This window comes from Syzygium oleosum, unplaced genomic scaffold (assembly GCF_021117445.2).
Source record: "Syzygium oleosum isolate NSW1041296 unplaced genomic scaffold, Sole_v2.1 Sole_v2.02, whole genome shotgun sequence".
NCBI lineage: Eukaryota > Viridiplantae > Streptophyta > Magnoliopsida > Myrtales > Myrtaceae > Syzygium > Syzygium oleosum.
Genome location: NW_026607486.1, coordinates 15,251,625 through 15,273,334, shown reverse-complemented (window position 1 = coordinate 15,273,334; position 21,710 = coordinate 15,251,625). Strand labels below are relative to the sequence as shown.

The 21,710-nt window shown below is 43.6% G+C and overlaps 2 protein-coding genes across 2 annotated transcripts; both read right to left on the bottom strand.

Annotated features, from left to right (window-relative positions):
• Positions 1 to 7,707: 7,707 nt before the first annotated feature.
• Positions 7,708 to 12,444, bottom strand: LOC115674611 (auxin efflux carrier component 3-like). The gene is made up of 7 exons (XM_030597095.2): positions 11,828 to 12,444; positions 10,858 to 11,719; positions 10,376 to 10,682; positions 9,964 to 10,049; positions 9,093 to 9,250; positions 8,421 to 8,497; positions 7,708 to 8,272 (listed from the first exon to the last, which is right to left on the bottom strand). The coding sequence occupies exons 1-7, from the start codon at positions 12,230 to 12,232 to the stop codon at positions 8,206 to 8,208; spliced, it is 1,962 nt and encodes a 653-aa protein (XP_030452955.1). The 5' UTR covers positions 12,233 to 12,444; the 3' UTR covers positions 7,708 to 8,205.
• Positions 12,445 to 15,805: 3,361 nt separating this feature from the next.
• On the bottom strand, positions 15,806 to 21,399 carry LOC115675008 (homeobox-leucine zipper protein HOX3). Its single transcript, XM_030597617.2, has 4 exons — positions 21,101 to 21,399; positions 20,231 to 20,415; positions 20,033 to 20,112; positions 15,806 to 16,423 (listed from the first exon to the last, which is right to left on the bottom strand). The coding sequence occupies exons 1-4, from the start codon at positions 21,195 to 21,197 to the stop codon at positions 16,099 to 16,101; spliced, it is 687 nt and encodes a 228-aa protein (XP_030453477.1). The 5' UTR covers positions 21,198 to 21,399; the 3' UTR covers positions 15,806 to 16,098.
• Positions 21,400 to 21,710: the final 311 nt, after the last annotated feature.

The window sequence follows — 21,710 nt, the reverse complement described above, 5'->3', positions numbered from 1 at the left end:
ATTAGATGCCCTATACATGCAAATTTCTATATAGTATGCATAAAGAAAACGTACGGAGAATCTAATTGCAATGATCTTTCGAGCAAGCTGGACAGTATTACCTGTCTATCATCTTGGAAAAAAGGGCTAATTGCTTATGCATCGATTGCGGATCATTGCTCCTTCATTATGCATAAGTTTCACACAGAGTGAGGGAACTTGAACTATTCAAATCATAACGTCATTCATTTAGATTAAAAGTAACTTTGAAGGCCGCCTCGGTCGCTCTGCGAGCGATATGCCTTACTGAATGCATGGGAAAGGAATTGTTCACATTTATAAAGAATAATTGATCTGAAATTTCGATATCTTGTGGTGTAAAAAAAAAAGCAAATAACGTGGAAAAGGCCTTTTTATGTGGTTTAGAATTCGAAGAAGGTCGGGGACCTTGCCTTTTTTATTTCAAGATCTATTACGAAATAAAATAAAATCCCAACTTGCGTGTCGAAATTCAATTTTCGGGCATTTTGGATTACGAAAATTACAATACGCGAACCATAAAATAAAAAAAAATGAAAGTAGGTTATCAAACGGATTTCTGTTTCAAATATTTTCTCGGAAATAGAACCCTATCTTTCGAATTCCTCGATAGATTGACAAGGGGGGTCGGAACCACATGTCCGGTTGGGCCCGCTCATGGGTCCCCGGGGTCAGGTTTGGTTTGGGTGGCGGTGGCAGAATATATGGCTCTGAACTGCGAGCCGCAGCTTGCGGGACTACTCCCACTTTATGTTTCCAAAATTGAACATAGAAGAAGATGAGGAAGAAGAGAGAGTGCGTATCATTAAAGGTCAATGTCCCACACACATGCTTTCCCACAACCTAGACATGGGCCGACACTGTAGAGGAGGAACAATCATTGTTTCTCTCGATCGTGAACTATTCTCTCTGTCGTGGCTAATCAAATGGAGACGAGTTTGGTTCAGTGAATGAACTGGTTGCGGATCGGCCAAGACAGCATTCAATTTGCTGAAGTTATGTATCAATATGGCCGAGAATATGCCCGAGAATATGCACCAAACAAAGAATGTTGATGGAGATATCTAAGAGAGAAGAAGATAAATGAAAAAAAGACTCACCTAGCTGCACATGGCCATTCCCAGCCCAGCAGCGGACGGTGTGGAGATTGACTCGAAAGTCCAATCTCTCTTCAATCGTACAAGAGTGTCCGTCTACAGCACCGATATGCTAAAAGATAGCCCAGAGTACTTCCATATGATAACTATGCTAATGTGTATTATGGATTTTCTATGTACGTCTTGTGATTTAGTGCAGATTAGTGTGATGAATTAGCAATTTTAACCATCATGGGAGGACAAGAAAACCGTCGCGAAAACATAATCCAGGAGTAGTCTTTGGATAATTCGGTATGTACTAACCGGAAGGCAATCGAGTACCATGTGAGGTTGATGAGGCTCGAGTAGGTGTTGGGATTCCTGATCAGCTTCCTCCACACCATGATCAAGATAAGGCGGGGGTCATCACGCTCGCCGGCAGCATCTGCTTGTTGTTCCCGTCGTCGTTGTACCCTGACTCTCCGGTGGAGGAGCTCTGGCCGAGCTTGTTGGGTCGTGCGGGCCCCACCGCCTCCTCTTTGGTTCCCTGGTCCCTCTCATCTTCTTTGCCCATAAAGTTGAACTGATCTTGCCCAGTAAATCCCATTGTTTCCGAAGCACGTTGCACCCTAAAAAAAAACTCAGAAAATCGGATAAGATTGAGGTGTCTCATCAAAGAAGTCTTGGAAGGGAAACTATCAAAAGGCGTCTAATAATCATAACTCCATCGAGGAAAATTTAATGGTCCCGAAAAATGACAATATTTTTTAATATTTAATTGAAATTTGAAAATAAGCTGAAAATTATCTTTCGTTATTTGAAAAGGAAAATCATATTTTCCTAAATATATCTATAGTAATCGAGTGTTAATGACTTGTGGGTGGACAGTCGAGGAACTAGGCACGAGCATCGGGATCTGGGCTAGAGCCCCAGCTCCTTGGCACCCTTGTCTTGGTCCATAGAGGTTAGACCTGAGGTGCAGGTGCTCGTGCCCGATGCCTTGGTGCTCGTAGTTGGATCCAGGTCTGAGCATGGGCACTGGGGTCCCCGAGCCCGGCCTATGGATCCCCAAGACGTCGGCGCCTAAGTAGATCGAGGTCAGGCCCTAGAACCTAGCGCCCGGCCCAGGGGGCGAGCTCGAGGACCTAAGTGCCCTTGCCCGGACCTGGTCGCCAAGGTCCCCGGCTTGGCCTCGATGGATTCGGGCACGAGAGTTAGAGACCCAGGCATAAGCACCAGGGTTCCGGGCCTAACATGGATGGACACAGGACCGAGCACCAAGGACCTAGGCACGAGGGCCAGGGACCTTGGTCCAGCCTCGATAAACTCGGGGCCGGGCACTGAGGACCTAGGGGACGGCACTAGGTTTTCAAGCTTGGCCTTGATGACTCGGCCCGACCTCAATGGACGTGGGCTTGCCCTCGATGGACCTTGGTAAACGTAGCCCCACCCTCTAGACTCATGTCCGCTGGCAAAGACCCAGGAACGAGCGTTGGGGTTCATGTGCCCAAGCTCAGAGTTTTTGGGCCAAATGCTGACATCTTATTTCCGATTTTTTAAAAAGGAAATTATTTTCTTTGAAGTATAAGGTTTCCATTAATTTATTTTTCTAGGCAATTTAAACGTCGAAAAATGATAAAAATATTTTCCACGAAACAAATGGAATTAACTCTCGACTAATATGGTGGAAAAGGGTTGAGTAGTTAGACTAGAATATATATATATATATATATATATATATATATATATATATATATATATATATATATATATAGATACTTTTGGTTTCGCCATTAGGCTGGTTATTATTGGCATCTATCATCCGGATCTCCTTGACGCTATGATCAAACGGTCCGGAATGATGATCCGGAGCCTCGAAGCCCTTGCCGCTAAACACGCCACACCCACCCACTTCTATCGTCGGTGAAGCGTTGGAGCTCCACACGAACATGTGGAGGGTCGGGCCACGAAAGGACCGGACCAAGTGCACGTCAAAGGGTCCAAAGTTGGAGTGTCGGGGCACTCCCATCACCGTGCAGAAATCCAAGTTGTTGAAGTTGGACCCCCCTCGGACTCGGAGTCAATTCACATTGTGAGCTTAGGCTATAGATCTCCACTCCATTGAGGTTCGAAGGCCTTGGCGTCATCCTTGAGAACGAGCCGCTGCCGGGCCCTAGGTTGAAGGATCCCCTCGACGAGTTCGGCTTCCTCACGGTGACATGTAGCTTCCCGTCATTGCCGACCTTCAGTATGAGCCTCGAGGAGGTCCCCCGACTGTTGAGTGAGACAGACGTCCGGCTCGACATTGAACGACACTATGGACGCTGCAATCTCGGGGAACTGCTCTAGGATGATGAGGATCTTCGCGCCCTGTAACGACGCACTGGAGCACGTCAAAGCGGTGAAGCAGAGAGGTTCATGGCAAACGGGTTGTTGGTGGAGATGAAGTGGAAGGAGAGGAGCCGGACGGCAAAGGTGGCGACGCAGCGGTCAATGCCGCAGCACTGGTCTGGGGAGAAGATCCTCAACCACTGCACAGAGCCTTAGGCCAGGATCACCGCCGCGTACGGCGGCGCCACCGCGGCTGGCACCAAGTAAAGTACAAAATGGAGGCCCGATGCTAGAGACTGAAGCCACATTAAGAGAGACAACAACCATCATCCCATTTTATACCGTGGACCGGCGACACGACACATCATTTTTCTTGATGCTCAAATCATAGTTTTATTCGATCAACCGAATAATTTGAGGATCTCGTTAGTGAATGTTTTCAATTACTATATAAGATAATGGAAAATTAGAAGAAACGATGGTCCAGACACTTTTAGACAATGAAAGCGCAATAATTGTTAATGAGAGAGCGCTAGGGGCCCTTGGTAACATCGATCGTAGCACTAAATGGATGCGCATAAATTCCTTAGCGGTGAGAAAAAGCGATATCACGAAAGTCATGAATATGTGTACTTACATCACCAAAAGTTGTTATGAGACTAATGAGCACGTACTGGGTACGACGGGTCAATTTGTTACGTAAAGAGAGAAATTGTGCGACGAGTAGGAAAAGGGCGTGTGGGCGTATTAGTGCCGGACATCTCTTCATGAGCACGACCCCGGATCGATTCCGGAGAGATGGAAGAGACGTTAGCCGACCTTAGAGTTTGGGTCAAGAAAGTTAAATAGAAGAGTCAAAAGAAAGGTCACGTCAACAAAAAAAAAAACCGGGTCCATCCATTTGTGCTAATAAGGAAAGAAACGAAGGGACTCGATTGATCGAATAGATTACCATGCACACGCGACTTTTGGTTTCAATCACTCACGTGAGTCCATAACCGATGGACGTGTGATCATGGACCCGACGATGCTTTTGTCAAAGCGAAAGCGTGTCAACCTGAAATTTGAAAATTTCCCGACTTATCGATGTTGCGCGACGAAAAGGTAATTGAATAAGAATTTTTTGGACTGTCAAATTGGGAGGTATCTTGCCAGGTCGTTCAAACGCGAGGGACCGACACCTTTGACTTTAGAGATCGCTGCGAGGATGCATGACAAGGAAATCCCAATTTGGTTTCTAGCAAGTGCGTCAATGGAGGAAGCGAGTCGTTGTTGCTCACCCCTACACGACACGGTCAAGTTTTGCAAGATTTGTACAACCTCCACATCTATTTCGACCCGCTTATGTTATCACTAATCAAAGATAGTCTCTCTGTTATTCGCTCCACTTGATCGATACCCACCAAAAGAGCCGGTCCTCGTCATCACGTGTTGACTTCAGAGTGGTTAGATAGCAATCTAGGTCGAATCATGTCGAGGTCTCTCTTTTTCCTCGAGAGAATTATAAAATCAGTCCCGAATCTATTGTACGGATGCCAATTCAATCTTAAACCTTTTCGATTTTGTCAATTTAGCCCTATACCTTTTCGGGAAATTCTAAAATAATCCTTCTGGTCAATTCTCGTTGGAAATCGTTGACATAGGCGGTCCGGTCATCGTCAGCCATCCTACTTGGTACACTGTCATGTCAGCAATTTTATGCGAAAATTTGCCCTAAAGAATTACATTGGAATTACGCGCAAAGGTTTAGAACTTAATTGGTAAAATCGAAAAGTTTAAGACTGAAGTGGCATTCGTACAATAAGTTCATGATTGATCGGACAATTCCCCTTTTTTGTTCCCATCAGTTGCAACAGTAGAGGCCCTATACATGCAAATTTCTATATAGTATGCATAAAGAAAACGTGCGGAGAATCTAATTGCATTGATCTTTCGAGCAAGCTGGAAAGTATCACCTGTCTATCATCTTGGAAAAAAGGGTTAGTTGCTTATGCATCCATTGCTGATCATTGCTCCTTCATTATGCATAAGTTTCACATGGAGTGAGGGAACTTGAACTATTCAAATCATAACGTCATTCATTTAGATTAAAAGTAACTTTGAAGGCCGCCTCGGTCGCTCTGCGAGCGATTTGCCTTACTGAATCCATGGGAAATGAATTGTTCACATTTATAAAGAATAATTGATCTGAAATTTCGATATCTTGTGGCGCAAAAAAAAAAAAGCAAATAACATGGAAAAGGCCCTTTTATGTGGTTTGGAATTCGAAGAAGGTCGGGGACCTTGCCTTTTTTTATTTCAAGATCTATTACGAAATATAATAAAATCCCAACTTGCATATCGAAATTCAATTTTCGGGCATGTTGAATTACGAAAATTACAATACGTGAACCATAAATTTTTTTCAAACGGAAAATTAAAAGGGAAAAAGTAATTCCAGGCATACCCCAAAGTCACTAGCTTTGGTAAGATTGATCCCTTTTTTATAAACTTGGATGGAAAGAGTACGAATGTCACCGCATAAATCTAACTTGAACATAACACGAAACATGGGAAAATCTGCCCAAAAAAAACAAAACATAATATGTCGTGACTATATTTCTTCTCTCTTTTTTTTTTTTTATCACAATACACAGATTGTTGCCTCGAAACCGGTCATCCCCTACTTTTTCTTCGAGGAAAGAAAATATTTTTATTAATATAACAAAATGAAGCGGTCCCTTTTTTTTTTGGGCCAACATATAGCATGTCTTCCATGGACGAAATTCACCGCCCTACAACACCTTTTTCAAAGATGTGGGGGGTAGGATCGTTTAGTGGGGGGGAGCATCAAAAGCGAAAAAAGCAGATCAAGAAAAGAACACTCCCCTCTTTCCTTCCTTTTGACTCCTGGAGCTTTTCTTGAAAAAAGCTTTGATCACATTTTCCTCTCGTCAGCTTCTCATGAAAGCCGTTTCCGGTACTACCCGAAGTCGTCAAAATAATTTCTTGCCCGAACGGCCAATCCCCAGGCCCGCCAGGATGCGTTTGGGAGTGCTTTAGGAGAACGGCTTTTACATTTATTTAGACGAAATTCTTTGACCCGTGGTGCTTTCAAAAGAACCAGAGGGAGGGTTCGGACACAACTGACTTTCGGTCCATTTTCGTAAAGCGGACTTCGAAAACAAGGTAAAACTAACAAAAAGAAGGGACGAAGGAGAGGCCAAGCATCGCAGGATCCTACCGGCGTTGACCAGAGAGACAAGGCGACCGCAGGTGACGAGTTGTACGAGCTTCTCAAGGCTTACGACCCCTAGGAACGGCGAGATGACTAGAGGTGAGGTGAGGCGAAGGCAGCGGTATAGTCACGGGAACCTAGGCGACGGGCGCCAATCGGATCTGAGCTCACTTGAGCCCTTGCATCAATGCCCTTGTTCGTCGGTCAGATACGTTTTGTCGGTGAGGGACAAATTGAGATTTAGATAGCTTAATGACGGGCAAAATCGAAAGAAAGCAAATTTATCGAATTCATGAAGTAGCATTTTTGGAATGCTAAAAGTTCAAAACTGGTCCTAAGTTGCCTTCGAACTCTTGACTCAAACTCAAAGCTCAACTTTGCACCGAAAGTCCTTGAAATTGTGCTGCCAAATACCAAAACTTTGACTTATGGGCCTTCGGAGGAAACACACTTTTGTGCTTTAGAAAAGGGAAAAAATAAGAAGAAAATAAAATATAAAAGAAAAAAGATAAAAAGGCCATGAGCTTTTCAAAGTTCCCATGTTTTTTATTCTGGCTTTCCTTGCATTAAAGTGTGAAAAAGAAGATATTATAAAGAAAATATTCACAAAGTTTATATTATCACTTCTAAGGATCTATCCAAAATAGCACGGAAAATGTGTAGAAGCTTTGTTTTTTTTTTTTCTTTTTTTCTTTTCCATAACCGTCCTTCGGTTTTATTTCTAATTTTTCTGCTAGACTATTATTTGACGCGACTCCATCATCACTTGAAATGTCACTAACTTAATTTAGCATAATGAGTTTAGGCAATGACCATAGGCAAACAAAACATGATCGCAAGATTCCACACCTAAAAACCACGCTAAAAATCGTTACAATTTCCCTATCGGCCTATGTCGCGAGGCTATCTCGCGGGACAAGCCGATGAACCCTTTCGACGAGTAGAGAACCTTCAATAGCGAGCGACGTACACGAAACCACAAATCAAAGAGACTTACCACCGCCGACAACCACGACAATCAAATTCGAATATATCGATGGAGCAACAAAAAAAAAAGGGAAAAAGAAAAAGAAAAAAGAGGAGGAGCGAGCCAAATTCCTCGTCCATCTTCTTCATTTATTCAATGGAGGAAACTTCAGGAATCGGAATAATATAATGAGGGTATATTTCCATCCAGAACCTCCTTCCCACTCCCTAATGTCGTCCCCATTAGACATTAGACTAAGCTATATATATATATACCTAGGTCTCTCTCTCTCTCTCTCTCCTTTCTTTTTTTCAATAATTCAACACTTGCAAAAAACGAACAATTCGGACCAACCCTAATTGGCCCCTAATGGAGACACAATCCTAATTTCCCGGGGATTGGCCCTATGTCCGCACATCTTTGTCGCTTCGTTCTTCCCCCCATGCGATCCCATGAAATCCTCACGAGTGCTTCCCGAATCGCCCCCACTTGTCGGTCGATCTTGCAAATCGTGTGGGATTATGCCTCGATTGGCCTCCTTTTGTGACTTTGTGCTTGGAGGCGGTGGGGGCGCGGAATATTTAGGGAGGGAACTTTTATAATCCGAGAAGAATGTAGTAGACAAGCGTGATTGGCAGGGCTATCAGCATCCCGAATATGACCCTGCGAAAAAGAGAGTTTGGCAATGTTTTTCAAGAGAATAATAGGAGAGGTGCTCGGCCGCAATGGGGGGAGGGGGGGTAAAAAAAATCGGAAGATTTGATGCGTTCGATATCTTTGAAAAGAGGGGTTCGATGGGTTCGGGACTCACGCGGTGCTGAGAATGGCCGGATGGACGTTGTACTCCTTGGCGAACACGAACGGGACTATTCCTTGCGGGAGCGCCGCCTGTTTATCATGGGACAGATCGTGAGAAATTTTGGTTTCGCGCGAATTGATCCCGCGGCGATGCTTCGAACGGGAATCGAATGCGAGATCTCGCGCTTCTAGACACGCGAAACCCGGGATTATTGTCCAAAAAGTCCTAGACCTATTGTACGGCAGCTAATTCTATCATAAATATTTCAATTATGCCAATTTAGTGTTAAACCTTTTGAAGATTTGTCAATTTAATCCTAAATCTTTCTTTTGTGTCGATTTAATCCTAAACTTTTTGAAGGTTTACAAATTTAGTCTTAAACCTACTATTTGGCTATTTGACCGGAAAGACTACATTAGCAAATTGCCAAATGATTTAGGACTAAATTGGCATAATTGAAAGGTTTAATACTGAATTAGCCTCCGTACAATAGGTTTAGGATTTTTTGGATAATTTTCTCCGTGAAACCCTGTACTTTGAATTCCTCGATAGCTCGAATGAAATTAACGAGGCTTAGGATACATGTCACGGCATGTTTGTTTTCCTCTAAACGTTTCTGGCAATCGCTTGAAATGACAAAGCCCGGAACATCAAAACCCTTGAAAGGAATGGATCGATGCCTACCTGGACGATGGCTATATGGAGTAGGGTGCCGCGCAATCCGATGGCGGCGGAGGCGACGGCCATCACGGCCGGGCCAGTGAGGAACCTCACGGCCATGGCGAACGTGGCGACGGAGTTCCCGCACGCAATTAGCTTAGGCTGAAGAGCCATGAACAGACCTGCAAACCACAAACACACCTTAAGATATCGAGATCAAATCGAAATCAGCATAAAAAGCAGCCCGAACCGAGGGACCATCTCATAAAGATGCATCGAATCTAAATGAAAACTCTGCGTGTATCACATTTTTCTTTTTCTTGCAACTACTTCAAAAGCAATAACATGGACCGAAATGGAATCTGAAATCAACCGATGCCCACCGACCCTAGGACCGCAAGGCGACGAGGGGGGTCGGACCCACGTGTCGGGTTGGCCCGAGCCACTCGTGGGTCCACGGGGTTTGGTTTGGTTTGGTTTGGGTGGTGGTCGCAGAATATATGGCTGTGAACTGTGAGCTGCTGTTTGCAGGACCATTCACACTGTATGCTCCAAAAAAATGAACATGGAAAGGAAGAGGAAGAAGAAGGGAGAAACAATCATTGTTTCTTGATTGTGAGTATTTTTCTTCTTCTTTTTTTGGGGTTCTAATCGAATTTGGAGTAGAGTTTGGCTCAGTCAATGTCTGGTTGAGGATTGGCCAAGGCATGACTCAAGTTGCTGAAGTTATCTACATAAGCACGACCGAAAGTGTGAACCAGACAAAGAACAGAACAGAAAACGTTGACGAAGATAACCGAGAGAGAAGGACATGGAGATGAATGATAGGAGAGAAATGATGTTAATCAATCAAAGAAGAACAGGAGAAAGGAGAGAGAGAGAGAGAAAGACTAACCTAAGCTGAACATGGCCATTCCCAGCCCAGCATCGGACAGTATGGAGATTGACTTGTCTACGATCTTGGGCATTCCCACATCCCACCTGCAACACCACGTCCAGACAAACACCACCACCCCCAATCATCGTCACCTTTCGCGCTAACGACTAAAGCATTATTATCTAAAAACCAAAGAAATCAAGACCAAGAACCGGAACTTGAAAGTCCCATCTCTCTTCAATCATACAAGAGTATATTCCACGTGATTTCTTTATTGAAGTGTGTTGTGAATTCTCCATGTGGGTCTAGTGATTTGGTACCCATGAGGGTAATGAATTAGCAATCCTTTTTAGTATGGACGATAGGAAAGCCCATCGTGAAAATATAACGCGAGAGTAGTCTCATTGGATATAGTTCAGTGTGTGCTAACCGGAAGGCGATCAAAGACCATGCGAGGCCTATGAGGCTCGAGTAGGTGTTGGGGTTCCGGATCAGCTTCCTCCACACCATGATCAAGATGAGGCGGGTCATCACGCTCGCCGGCGGCATCTGCTTGTTGTTCCCGGCGTCGCTGTACCCTGGCTCTCCGGCGCCGGTGGCGGGGAAGCTCGGTCCGAGCTTGTTGAGCCGCGCGGGCCCCGCCGCCGCCCCCTCTCCGATTCCGTCGTCCCTTTCGTCTGCTTTGCCCGCAAAGTTGAACTGACCTTGCCCGGTAAATCCCGCTGTTTCCGGAGCACCTTCCACACAAAACACGAAGCTCAGGAAATCGGATAAGATTGAGATGTCACATTAAACAAAGTCTTCAGAGGAAAAAAATATAGAAAGACGTTGTCTAACTAAGAATCTAATAATTAGGCTGCTGATTACTTTAATGGTGGAAAAGGGACAACGTAGTTGGATTAATATATATACTTTTGGTTTCGCCGGTGGGCTGGTTATTATCGGCGACTATCATCCGGATCTCCTTGACGCTCTGATCGGACCGCCCGGATTGATTATCCGGAGCCCCAAAATCCCCGCTGCCAAACACGTGGAGCCCGCCTACTTCCGAAACCGGCGAAGCGCTGGAGCTCCACACGAACATGTGGAGCTCCTTCGCGTCGTAATTGTTTGCTTTCACCACGCCGTGAGATTGCTGCGCCTGCGGCGGCGGCTGCTGCTGCTGCTGCTGTTGGTGGTTGGGCTTGCTGCTCTTCGCGAATGTGGACGCAAAATCGGGGATCGGAGCCGGGTACGGCGCGGACGCAACCTGGGCTGGGTAGAACCCGAACCTCGGGGACGGCAGGGAGTTCTCCTCAAAGTTCGACGGCCTCGGGGTCGGGCCGCGGGAGGACTGCACCGAGTACACGTCCGAGGGTCCAAAGTTGGAGAGCCGAGGCACGCCCATGATGGAGTAGAAGTCCGAGTTGTTGAAGTTGGACCCCCTCGGAGTCATGTTCCGTGACGAGCTCACGCTGTAGATCTCCACTCCGCTGAGGTTCGAAGGCCTCGGCGTCATCCCCGAGAACGAGCCGCCGCCGAGCCCCAGGCCGAAGGACCGCCTCGACGCGTTCGACTTCCTCACGGTGACATGCAGCTTCCCGTCGTCGCCGACCTCCGCATCGGTCTCGAGGAGGTTCCGGCTGTCGAGCGAGACGACGTCCGGGTCGACATTGAACGACACGATGGACGCGGCGGTCTCGGGGAACTGCTCCATGATGAGGATCTTCGCGCCCCGGTACTCGAAGAGGAAGAGGAGGAGGGTGTACCAGATTATGCACTGCAGCACGACCACCTGAAGCCGGTAGCGGACGCAGAAACTTAAATCACCTTTTCACATGAGATTTCAAAAGGAAATTATCTAAAATCACCGAGCACCGAGCGGCCAGGGCCGCGCTCTGACCTGGACCATGAGGCTGCCGGCGTCGTCGCCGTACATGGCTCTGAGGAGAGGGATGCCCATGACGAGGGTGTTGGGGAGGGTGGAGAGGGAGAACACGGTGATGGACCAATCCAAGGATCCGCGGGCGGAGAGGTTGGCCCAGAGGGCGAGGAGGAGGAGGAGGATGAGCTTCTGGAGGGTGTCGGCGGCGATGAAGCGGAGGTTCATGGCGTACGGGTTGTTGGTGGAGATGAAGTGGAAGGAGAGGAGTGGGACGGCGAAGATGGCGACGAAGCGGTTGATGCCGGAGCACTGGTCGGGGGAGAAGATCCTCCACCACCGCACGGAGCCGTAGGCCAGGATCATCGCCACGTAGAGCGGCACCACCGCGGCCAGCACCGTGTAGAGGTCGTGCCACGTGATCATGGCGGCGGTGATCAAGCAGGCACACGGAGGGAGAGAGCGAGAGAGAGAGAGAGAGAGAGAGAGAGATTGAACTGTACTGTTACGTACTGTGTGCAGGAGGCAGAGTTCTTGCTTGCAGCAAAGTGGAGCTTCTGTGGGAAGTGTGAATTTTGGCGCAGAAAACGAAGCCAGAAGCGAGAGAGAGAGAGAGAATGATGCAATGTCGTAAGCCTTCGAGGCATAATACTATATACACGCGGAGGGGTGAGCGGGTACGGGTCATGGGCTCGTGGAGCGAACTTGACCCGCTTTCGTTTGGTGTTGCTAGCTCCACGTCACGTTTGTTCATGACCTCATCAGCTTTTGACCCACATGCGGACCCAATCCTAGGACGAGAGTATCTCGACTCGATTGCACAAGTGCTTCGGTAGTTTGGCGATCAACCGAGGAAACTCTACAACTTCCAGTGCGCCGAGTATTCCCGTGTCATGCACGACCACTGATTCGAAAAATTGAATCGGTCCAAATTAGATATGCTTAACGACAGTTGCTTGGATATATTGAGTTTATTAGAAGACAATCGATATTATAAGTGGGGCTCCACGGAGGGGGGATGTTGCTTCCCCTCTTCACCTAATGATTGTAGGACTTATCAAAGATGGGATGACCTTATGAAATGTGTAGTCTCGTAAAGATACAATAGTACACGAGTCATTTTCGCGTACCCCAAAAAAAAATATCTCTCTCCCTCTCTCTCTTCACATCACCTTGTCTCCAATCGAACACGTATAGCACATCAAACGCACACAAAACAAGGATCTAACGCCTACCCGTTTCTGCTAAAACCTTGACCCGCCAAATTAAATTATTCACTTTATAGTCTAAAGCAACGATTTCTTTCGTTTGGGATAACGACCATACAGCTTCTGAATTTTGACTCAATATATAATGTGATCTCTGAACTTTTAATTTGTCCAATATAGTCCTTAAACTATAGCCTAATATTCAATGTAGTCCCTATATTTTTTGTACATATTCAATGTAGTCCTCAAACTATATAAAAATGTTCATTATAGTCCTTCCACTAAATTCAAGTACATTGAACATTTTCATATAATTCACAGATTAAATTGAACATATACTAAAAATTCAGGGACAACATTAAACAAATTAAAAGTTCAAGAACCACATTGCATATTGAGTTAAAATTCAAAGACCACATTGAATAAATTAAAAGTTGATGGACCATATTGCATGTTGGACCAAAATTCAGGGACTGTTTGTGTCATTTTTCATTTTCCTTTTGATAGTAAGCGACAGTGTCCAACTTTTTAACAATTTATTCTAGCTAGGATTAGATGAACAATGTTAAAAAAGAAATCTCTACAAAAGTTTATATTCGTTCATCGCACAAAGACCGTAACATAATAGCTATTAGGATATAATATAATATAATATAATATAATATAATGGAGACGCAATTAATTATTGTGCGCTGTTTGGTTTAAGTAATGCAATGCGTACTACACTGTTTGGTTTCGCGAATGATATGTGTTAGAAGGGGTGGTATAACACAACCGGATGACATGAAATAGTATCTTATCTTGGAAATTTTAAGCAATCAGAAGCTAAGACTATGCTAATTATCATATTATGAATGATTTCTAATATAATAAATAGTCATGTATTGTGGAGACAGCATAACTATCGTTACATCATATGCTTACTATGGATAAAACATGCGATTATCACAAAATAATTGTAATTGGTGTTCTCACTTAAATAAATAATCTAAATTATTATAGTTATAATTAAAATAAATTTAAATGATAGCTAATAATCTCAATAGGTATAGCAAGTGGGAGATTATTAGCTAAATCTTATAAAGCGCATGCTTTTGCTTTTTTTTTTTTACATTCAAAATACCTGAAGTTTTCACAATTAACTACTACACATTGTATTGTGAGGGATGAAGTCAATTTTTATCTCCTGTATTATTGGATAAATACATTTAAGGGATAAAAATTGACCGACGCAATGGAAAATAATATACCGGTATAGCAAGTATATCTATACCGGTAAGACGAACTATACGACATATATAGTATGCGATAGAGAAAGTTAATTTGCATATTAAAAAGCAATTGTTGCAAAATAACATTCCTCTTTTTTTCTGAATTTCCATGGTTGGACAATGTAAGAAAAGATAGGAGGAGTGCATGTGGGGACATAGAATGGAGCAAAATGTGTCGGCCCATTGGGCCATGGCCTCGCGACCACAGGCCCATTTCACTAAGCCCCCCTTAACCCCAAAATAGCATGCACAATTCCTCACGCCTACTTATGTAAAATTATATTTGCACCTAGTTTTATGTCTAAGAACTGAAAAAAAGCAAAAAAGAAATTTCGCGGTTAGTCTCCTTTCCCCCCAAGAGTCTCCCATCCCGATAGCGCTACCGGAAGATGATCACGGGCGCTTGAAAGTAAACCCGATCATCTGAGAGGCCCGGATACCCAACGCCATAAAAAGAGAAGTTTTCATAAATTAGAGGTCCCGCTCGGATCGATATCGAGATAGTTCACATGAAAGAAATCGCGACATGCGAAGGTGGGGTTCATGAACGTTCTTGTTAGCGGGTCGTTGTTGTGGTAGTTCTATGCTGACCAAGCAAAAATCGGGTCACGTTTACCAAAACCCACAGAAAATACAACGCCTCTCCGGCTAATGCCAAAAATTAGGACTAGTCAAACATGCGTCATCCAAAGTTTTAATATGATTAATCACTAATCGCTACGTCTTGGCCGGCGATTCGGCCAACAACAGTTTTGATTTGAAGCGACCATTTTAATTATATCACCCGACGTTGCAGACATTAGTCAATCCTGATCAACTATGATTATAGCAATACAGTATGCAACACAACTGCAGATTGAAGTCACGACATGCTTGGGTTGACCTTGTTGATTGAATTCGCATGTAATCAAAGACTAATCTATATATATAGGTAGTCGAACTGAACTGCCATGTCCGTCAAAGGAGTGTCGCGTGTGATTACAGAGTTGACTAAACTAATCGGGCCTTGGACAAAGATTAAGTGCCAAAAAGAAAATCGTTTCGATCCTGTCATTTTCTGTAGTCATTCAATACAAAAATTACAGGTGCTTGATGAATGACGGGACTGTTCCGTCACTTACTGAACAATTTAACATATCGGTTTTGATCATCTCTAACATTATTCATCGACGATGGTTGCTTGCATTCTCTCTTCTTTTGCTCACACATAGGACATATGTGGTCGTGCTATGCAAAGCGACGAAACATAGAACAGAAAGCGGAGAAAGGGTACGGGAAATTTACGTGGCTCGGGTGATGGCCTGCTGCACGGGCCGAGGAGGAGGAGGAGAAGGAGAAATTTGTATGCGAGCATTCGGAGCACAATAAAAAAGGAAGAGCTCTCGAAACCCTAGCTTCCAAATAAACCCGTCATCTCTCACACTCTTTAAAGATAGTACAAAACGAATAAGAAAATGTGCCAAACAACCTCACCAAGAATTCTCAATAGGGTCACTTCAAAAATTTATCGGATCAGGTCAAAAAATCAAACCTGGCATGTAAATTATTCATAGTCAAAGGTTAGCAGATTATCATGTTCCTCCTCCAAAATTTCGCTAAACATATATGTCATATATGATTTGATGAGTTCCAACTTCCATCAGCATCTCTCCCTCTCTCCAAGCTTAATCAACGATGTCTTAAAACATTTGTTAAGCCCATCCCCAACCCAAGCAAGAGCGAATCGGTTAAATTATGTCCCCCGAAAACCTAACTATCCACAGCTCTATGCAATAATGTAAAAATTGCTATATATGGCTTTCCACCCTCTGTGCTAGCAAGCCGCCGATGGCTGCCTCGACTGAAGCGCGGGCGCCGACGGTTGCGACGCTTTGGACGGCACCGCAGTGGCGGCGGAAGGGGAGGAGGTGCCGGCGTTGGGGGCGGAGGTGGAGGTGACGCGCTCGCAGCGAGGGCACATGGTGAGGGTGGAGGCCGGGAGGGGCTGGCAGGTGTGGGGGGAGATGACGGTGGGCGGGCCCACTTTGAGGGCGCGGAGCTCCTCGACCTCCCTTTGCAGCCGCCGGTTCTGCTCCGTCAGCGATCCGAACCACCTCTTTAGGTACTCGCACTCCATCTCCGTTTGCTTCAACTTGCTCCTGCACACGGTTATAAGCGGGTTTTTCTTTATGTAAAAATTTGATAAGACCACCGTCAATTACACTTAATCATAACCGTTTGTTAGAAACGAAAGTTTGGGCTATCAAGAACCAAATCGATTAACATATACATTTGACCAAACAAACACTCCATGAACGAACATTTATGATTGTCATGTAGGGCAGTGAATGACATTACAATGAGAAAAGCCTAGCATAGAATCCGGATTTATCATGTAGGGCTTATGCGACCATGATAGAATTTGATCAATGTGGACCCGAGTTCAAGCAAGCCTTTGCCCATTATCAAGCAAAAAAATACATATGAAGAGGAAATTAAACATGCTATTAAAATGAAGACGAGTAAAAGCTGGCACGACCAATTTGACGACAAGAAGGGAAAAAAATGATTTTTCTGTTCTTGCTGTCATAGCAGAAGAACTTTCCATAAATCACACAATACACATGTGAGCATGCACTACGACTCTATATTTTAACTTCCATATTGCAGATAGATTTCAAGTATATACACACTGTACCGCGTCATATACACACTATATATGAAAATTCCAAAATCTACCAATAATACCAGTCCATACTAAATTAAATCACGTCTTTTACCATATAGCAAATCCATACATAGATTCAAAATATAAGCAGAACCGGTGATTTCTGTCATTGTCTTTCAAGCGATACATACATACACATGAACAATCACACATATCTGTCATGAACAACGATCCGAGTGATATCTGCACTTGTACACGTCTCATCATTGTTTTCCCTAGACATACTTACTAGAAATGTCCAATATATATTTCATTGTAAACAGGGTCCTATTACCCTATTCAGAACGTCAATGCACAATAATGAACATTCCAAACGAGGCAGACAGATGGGTAGATGAAAACCCAGAATGCATATATGTATATATCAGTGTTTTTTTTTGTTGCTAAAAGTATGTATATATCAGTTGCGTGTGTGAGTATGTGCAGCAACAATAATGACATTGTACCAAGAAAGATGACCTAATTATTGCACCATATTAGGGTTAAAAAAGACAGAGAGAGAGAGAGAGAGAGAGAGAGAGAGAGAAGAAGAAGAAGAAGAAGAAGAAGACGAGGAGAGTGCGTGCATGGCCAGTCAAACTGGCATTCGATGATGAGGGGAAGAGCACACGAGGACGACGACAACACATGGATATCTGCAAAAAAAGACATCCCCCCCATTATTAATGTCGCCCTCTCTCTCTCTCTTTTTCTATAAACAAATGGGTGTTGCACTGCAATGTGCAGACAGCCATCATAGACGATGTCTCACAAAAGCCGATCTCTGTCTCACGAGATGATCACATCATTAACTTGTTCATTAAATATCCTCAACTACTTATTAACATTTCCTTTTCTTTTTTTCTTGCGGGGGGTGTGTCGTCTTTTGAGAACCATGCAACCGTCACTTTTGTTGACCCGACACCCGCGATTTAAAAAATTGCAGTAGAACCGTATATGTATAAACTACGTTTGCGTAATGCTGTTTTGTTCGTGTGCATGTTTTTCTTTTTCCTATTTTTCTCCTCGTATCAACAGATGTTGAACAACCTTTCCCTTCTTGTTTTCTTGCCCAGGACTCAGAAGAACCGAACAAGGATCGAATTTTTTCGAGGGTTTCTGAGGGTAATGAGGCCTGAGGGGTTCGAGAATAAGAATGAAAGGTTAATCAAGATGAAACCCACGTCTTAATCGAGCAGAATATGTATTTAATACATGCATATATATAATATAAATTTTAAGTTGTTTGTAAACTTTGAATTTTGGCGCTTGATGGACAAAATAATTTTTGCTGTTAATAACCACATGTGAAAAGAAAAAAGATCACTTATGCAGTCCTAAAATGAAAATATAAATCTGATCATGGAAGGAATTTACTTGCTTAAAAAAAATACTGCATATGTAGCTAAACCGTGCTAGTAGAATCTGTTTTTCTACCAGTTCGTACAAAATGGATATTCAAAGGTACTAAATTCAATTGTTGCTGAAACTGAAATTACACAAATTATCTCTGTATTGATTTTCAATTGCTTAAAATAGAAACTTTCAGTATAATGCTAGAGCTTACCAAGACCTTAATTATAATTACAAAAGAAAAAGAAGGATTTATAGCAGAATTTGGGATCTATAGTTTTCCAGGCAAAAGAGATAAGAGAATATCAGGCAAATCTCGAAGAAAACTGAAAAACAATTTGCCAAAATAAGCCTTCATCAATTTTCCCAAAAAAGGAAAAGCTATCTTAAAAAAAAAATGCAACAACATATACCATACAATACCGGTTTACCAAATTAATATACTAAGGTTTAATTAATATTATAGACTCTTATAGGGTGCCAAACATTGCGTACTCTCGTTTAAAACCTTATTCGCGACACGGCACATCACTTCATAAAAACGCTTTGTAAATCAACATTGATATATCTATATTTCCAAGATTAAAAAAAATCACAACTCTATTTCTGTAAAACTGACAGCTAATTTCGATCGATAAAAATGCGGAGATTATGAAAGCGTGTCGGTCGAAAAAAGAAACCCAGAGAGAAATGCCACCCAAGACGTCGAAGCACATTACATCCTGCAGGTACGACTTTTTTGCCCTCGTCTCGTGACTTCACCGCTCAAATTTAGCAAAAAATTTACATGGACAGAACACACGAAACTCAGTCAACGAATCGTCAGTTTCACGTCCCTTTCTTCCTCCTCGAACAGAGAGAGTTAAAGGCATATAGAGAGAGAGAGAGGAGTAACATACAACTTGATTCGTTGCAGATTCTTTAAGGATTATTTTCCAGAGGAAAATAGACGGGGAGTAAATGCAGAAGCAGGTTAATGCAGTGCGCGCAGAGGTTGGAAAACAGAAATGGGAGAACAAAAAATGAAACGAAATTTATTGATGAGTGTTGACCAAGGGGGAAGCTGTTTACGTAGGAGAGCATACACAGGCGCTTTTGCTCATTCCGGTTGATCAATCCAATGGTCCCTCTCCCTCCATCGCCCCCTCGTCTTTCGCTCCCTATTTACTCTCGACATTGACCGAAACAGCCCCTCCCACTTCACCATCATCAAATCATAGTTTCAGGGCTTTGTACGTGTCTACAACTGTGTCGTCCTCATAAAGACAAACCCTTTTCTTTTCTTTTCTTTTCTTTTTCTCCCTCCCTCCTCCCCCTCCCTCCCTTTTTTTCTTTCTTGGCATTTCATTTGGGAGGGATCGCTTTCTGTCGTTAAAGCTTGTACGTTTTTTCTACGGGTTAGAATCTGATTCAGATTACACAGACAGAAGAAGCACCCACTTTGTGACGATAATATTCTGTCAACGATCTTAATATCCTGACCGCTTTTTAGTCCCAACCACTAGCACCACCAATTCTCAAAGCCCCCAAACCCCACCAAAAAAAAAAAGAAAAGAAATTTAAGAAAACAAAGGCGTTTTGCAAACACCCATTTGTTGAAAATCAGTTATTAGATTCCAAAATTTAAGAAAACAACGACGCTTATATTGTTTCACTCACGAAATACGTACATAACATGTAGAAAAGATCGAAGTAGAGAAATACGAACCTGGCCCTACGGTTTTGGAACCACACTTCGACCTGGCGTGGCCGGAGCTTCAGTTGCATTGCCAGAGCCTCCTTTTGCTTCTGTGAAACCAGAACACCACCACATAAAATCACGCATGCGTCTATGACGTTCTTGATCATAGCAGTAACAACGATGATGATGCTTATAATTAAAAGAAAGTTGGTGATGTGTTTTTACGGGGTTAAGAGTGTGGTTTTGCCGGAAGCTCTCTTCGAGGAGGCGAGACTGCTCCTTGGTGAGGCGGAGCTTCTTGCGAGGAGGGCCACCGTGGCTGCTCTCTTCCTCGTCCTCCATCCCTCCGCTCATTGTCATCCACTCCTCCTCGCCCCCTGACGGCACCTGGTTTATGTCCAAGTCCCTCACTGCATCATCACCCAACATCTATCAATATCAGATGGTGAATTTTTTTTTTGTTGAATTGATTTTATGTGACAGTTGCAGACCGATGATCTAAACAGTTTAAGCTGCGGTTCAATATCTAAATACACTGACGTAGATGAAACTCTAGTAATACGGATAGAGCACGCACAAAGTGCACCGAATCGATCATAATCCGGCGAATCTCGACATGTTTATAGCCTGAAATGCGACATAAAAGGAGAAAAAGAAAACTAGGGCTAGGTAATGATCAAAATAACAGTTTAAGATATATCAAAACCTAAATAAGGAAAAATATTTCAAGGATGTGAATAAGCACCCATAAAGGAATTTCCTCTTTATTTTACATGGAAATTCCGCGATCATGCTTTATTTGCGTGGAAACTACTTTTCGGTGAATATATCTCTCTCTTAGAGCCTGAAAAGGCAATAAAATCTATGATCAAATCGAGACTAAACTCGAAGAACAAGAAGAAGAACAAGAAGAAGAAGGAGAAGAAGAAGAAGAAGAAGAAGAAGTAGTGAAAAAAGAAGAAGAAGAAGAGAAGAAAAAGAAAAAGGGACAGTGTTGCTGCTGCTGCTTTTTTTTTTTTTTTATGAGAACAGATTTCTTTTCAGATGAAAAAGAAGAGCTGATAAGATAAATCTCTGAAATCGAGAGATGCGTACCAGATGAAGGAAGAGGAGGAGAGGAAGAGAAGCCCGGAACAGATATGGTCAACTCCAGGCTCGAACAGCTTCTGGGCATATCTCCCAAATCTCCCATGGATGTGAATGTTTCAGAGGACGGAGAAGGAGAAGAACAAGGACGAGAGAGAGAGAGAGGATGACGAAAAAAGGTTAATCTTTTGGAAGGCAAAAGGTAAAGTGAAGCCCGAAAGAGAGAGAGAGAGAGATAGCAGACGACAATGGAAGAAAACTGGGGGTCAAAAGGTCAAATAAATAGAGTGAAAAGGGCAAAAAAAAAAGGAAGATATATATATATTTGACAAGAAAAGCGGAAGACGAAGAAGGACAAGAAGAAGGGGAAGAGGGTTTCGTCTTCCCCTTTTCGTGTTTTTTCTTTACTTCTTTCTTTTTGGGTTTTTGTTGTGTTGTGGGCTTGGGAGTAAGGGTAGGGTTTCTCCAAACATTGACCGCGGCCCTGAGGTCAAAGGGGGGTCCGACCCGTCCGATGAGCGCCACGTGTCCGACCGAAGGGTGGACAAATCACAGAGAGAGAGAGAGAGAGAGAGAGAGAGGGTAGGGAGGGGTGGGAAGCTGTTCGTGAAAGTCTCTT

Coding starts and splice junctions, on each gene's coding strand:
- LOC115674611 (XM_030597095.2), bottom strand. CDS start 12,232: ATGATCACGTGGCACGACCTCTACACGGTGCTGGCCGCGGTGGTGCCG. Junction 10,683..10,857: donor GCCCACCGGCGAAACCAAAA/GTATATATATTA, acceptor TTTGTGTGGAAG/GTGCTCCGGAAACAGCGGGA. Junction 9,251..9,963: donor AATGGCCATGTTCAGCTTAG/GTTAGTCTTTCT, acceptor TGTGGTTTGCAG/GTCTGTTCATGGCTCTTCAG.
- LOC115675008 (XM_030597617.2), bottom strand. CDS start 21,197: ATGGGAGATTTGGGAGATATGCCCAGAAGCTGTTCGAGCCTGGAGTTG. Junction 20,416..21,100: donor TCCTCCTCTTCCTTCATCTG/GTACGCATCTCT, acceptor GTGATGATGCAG/TGAGGGACTTGGACATAAAC. Junction 20,113..20,230: donor AAAACCACACTCTTAACCCC/GTAAAAACACAT, acceptor CTGGTTTCACAG/AAGCAAAAGGAGGCTCTGGC.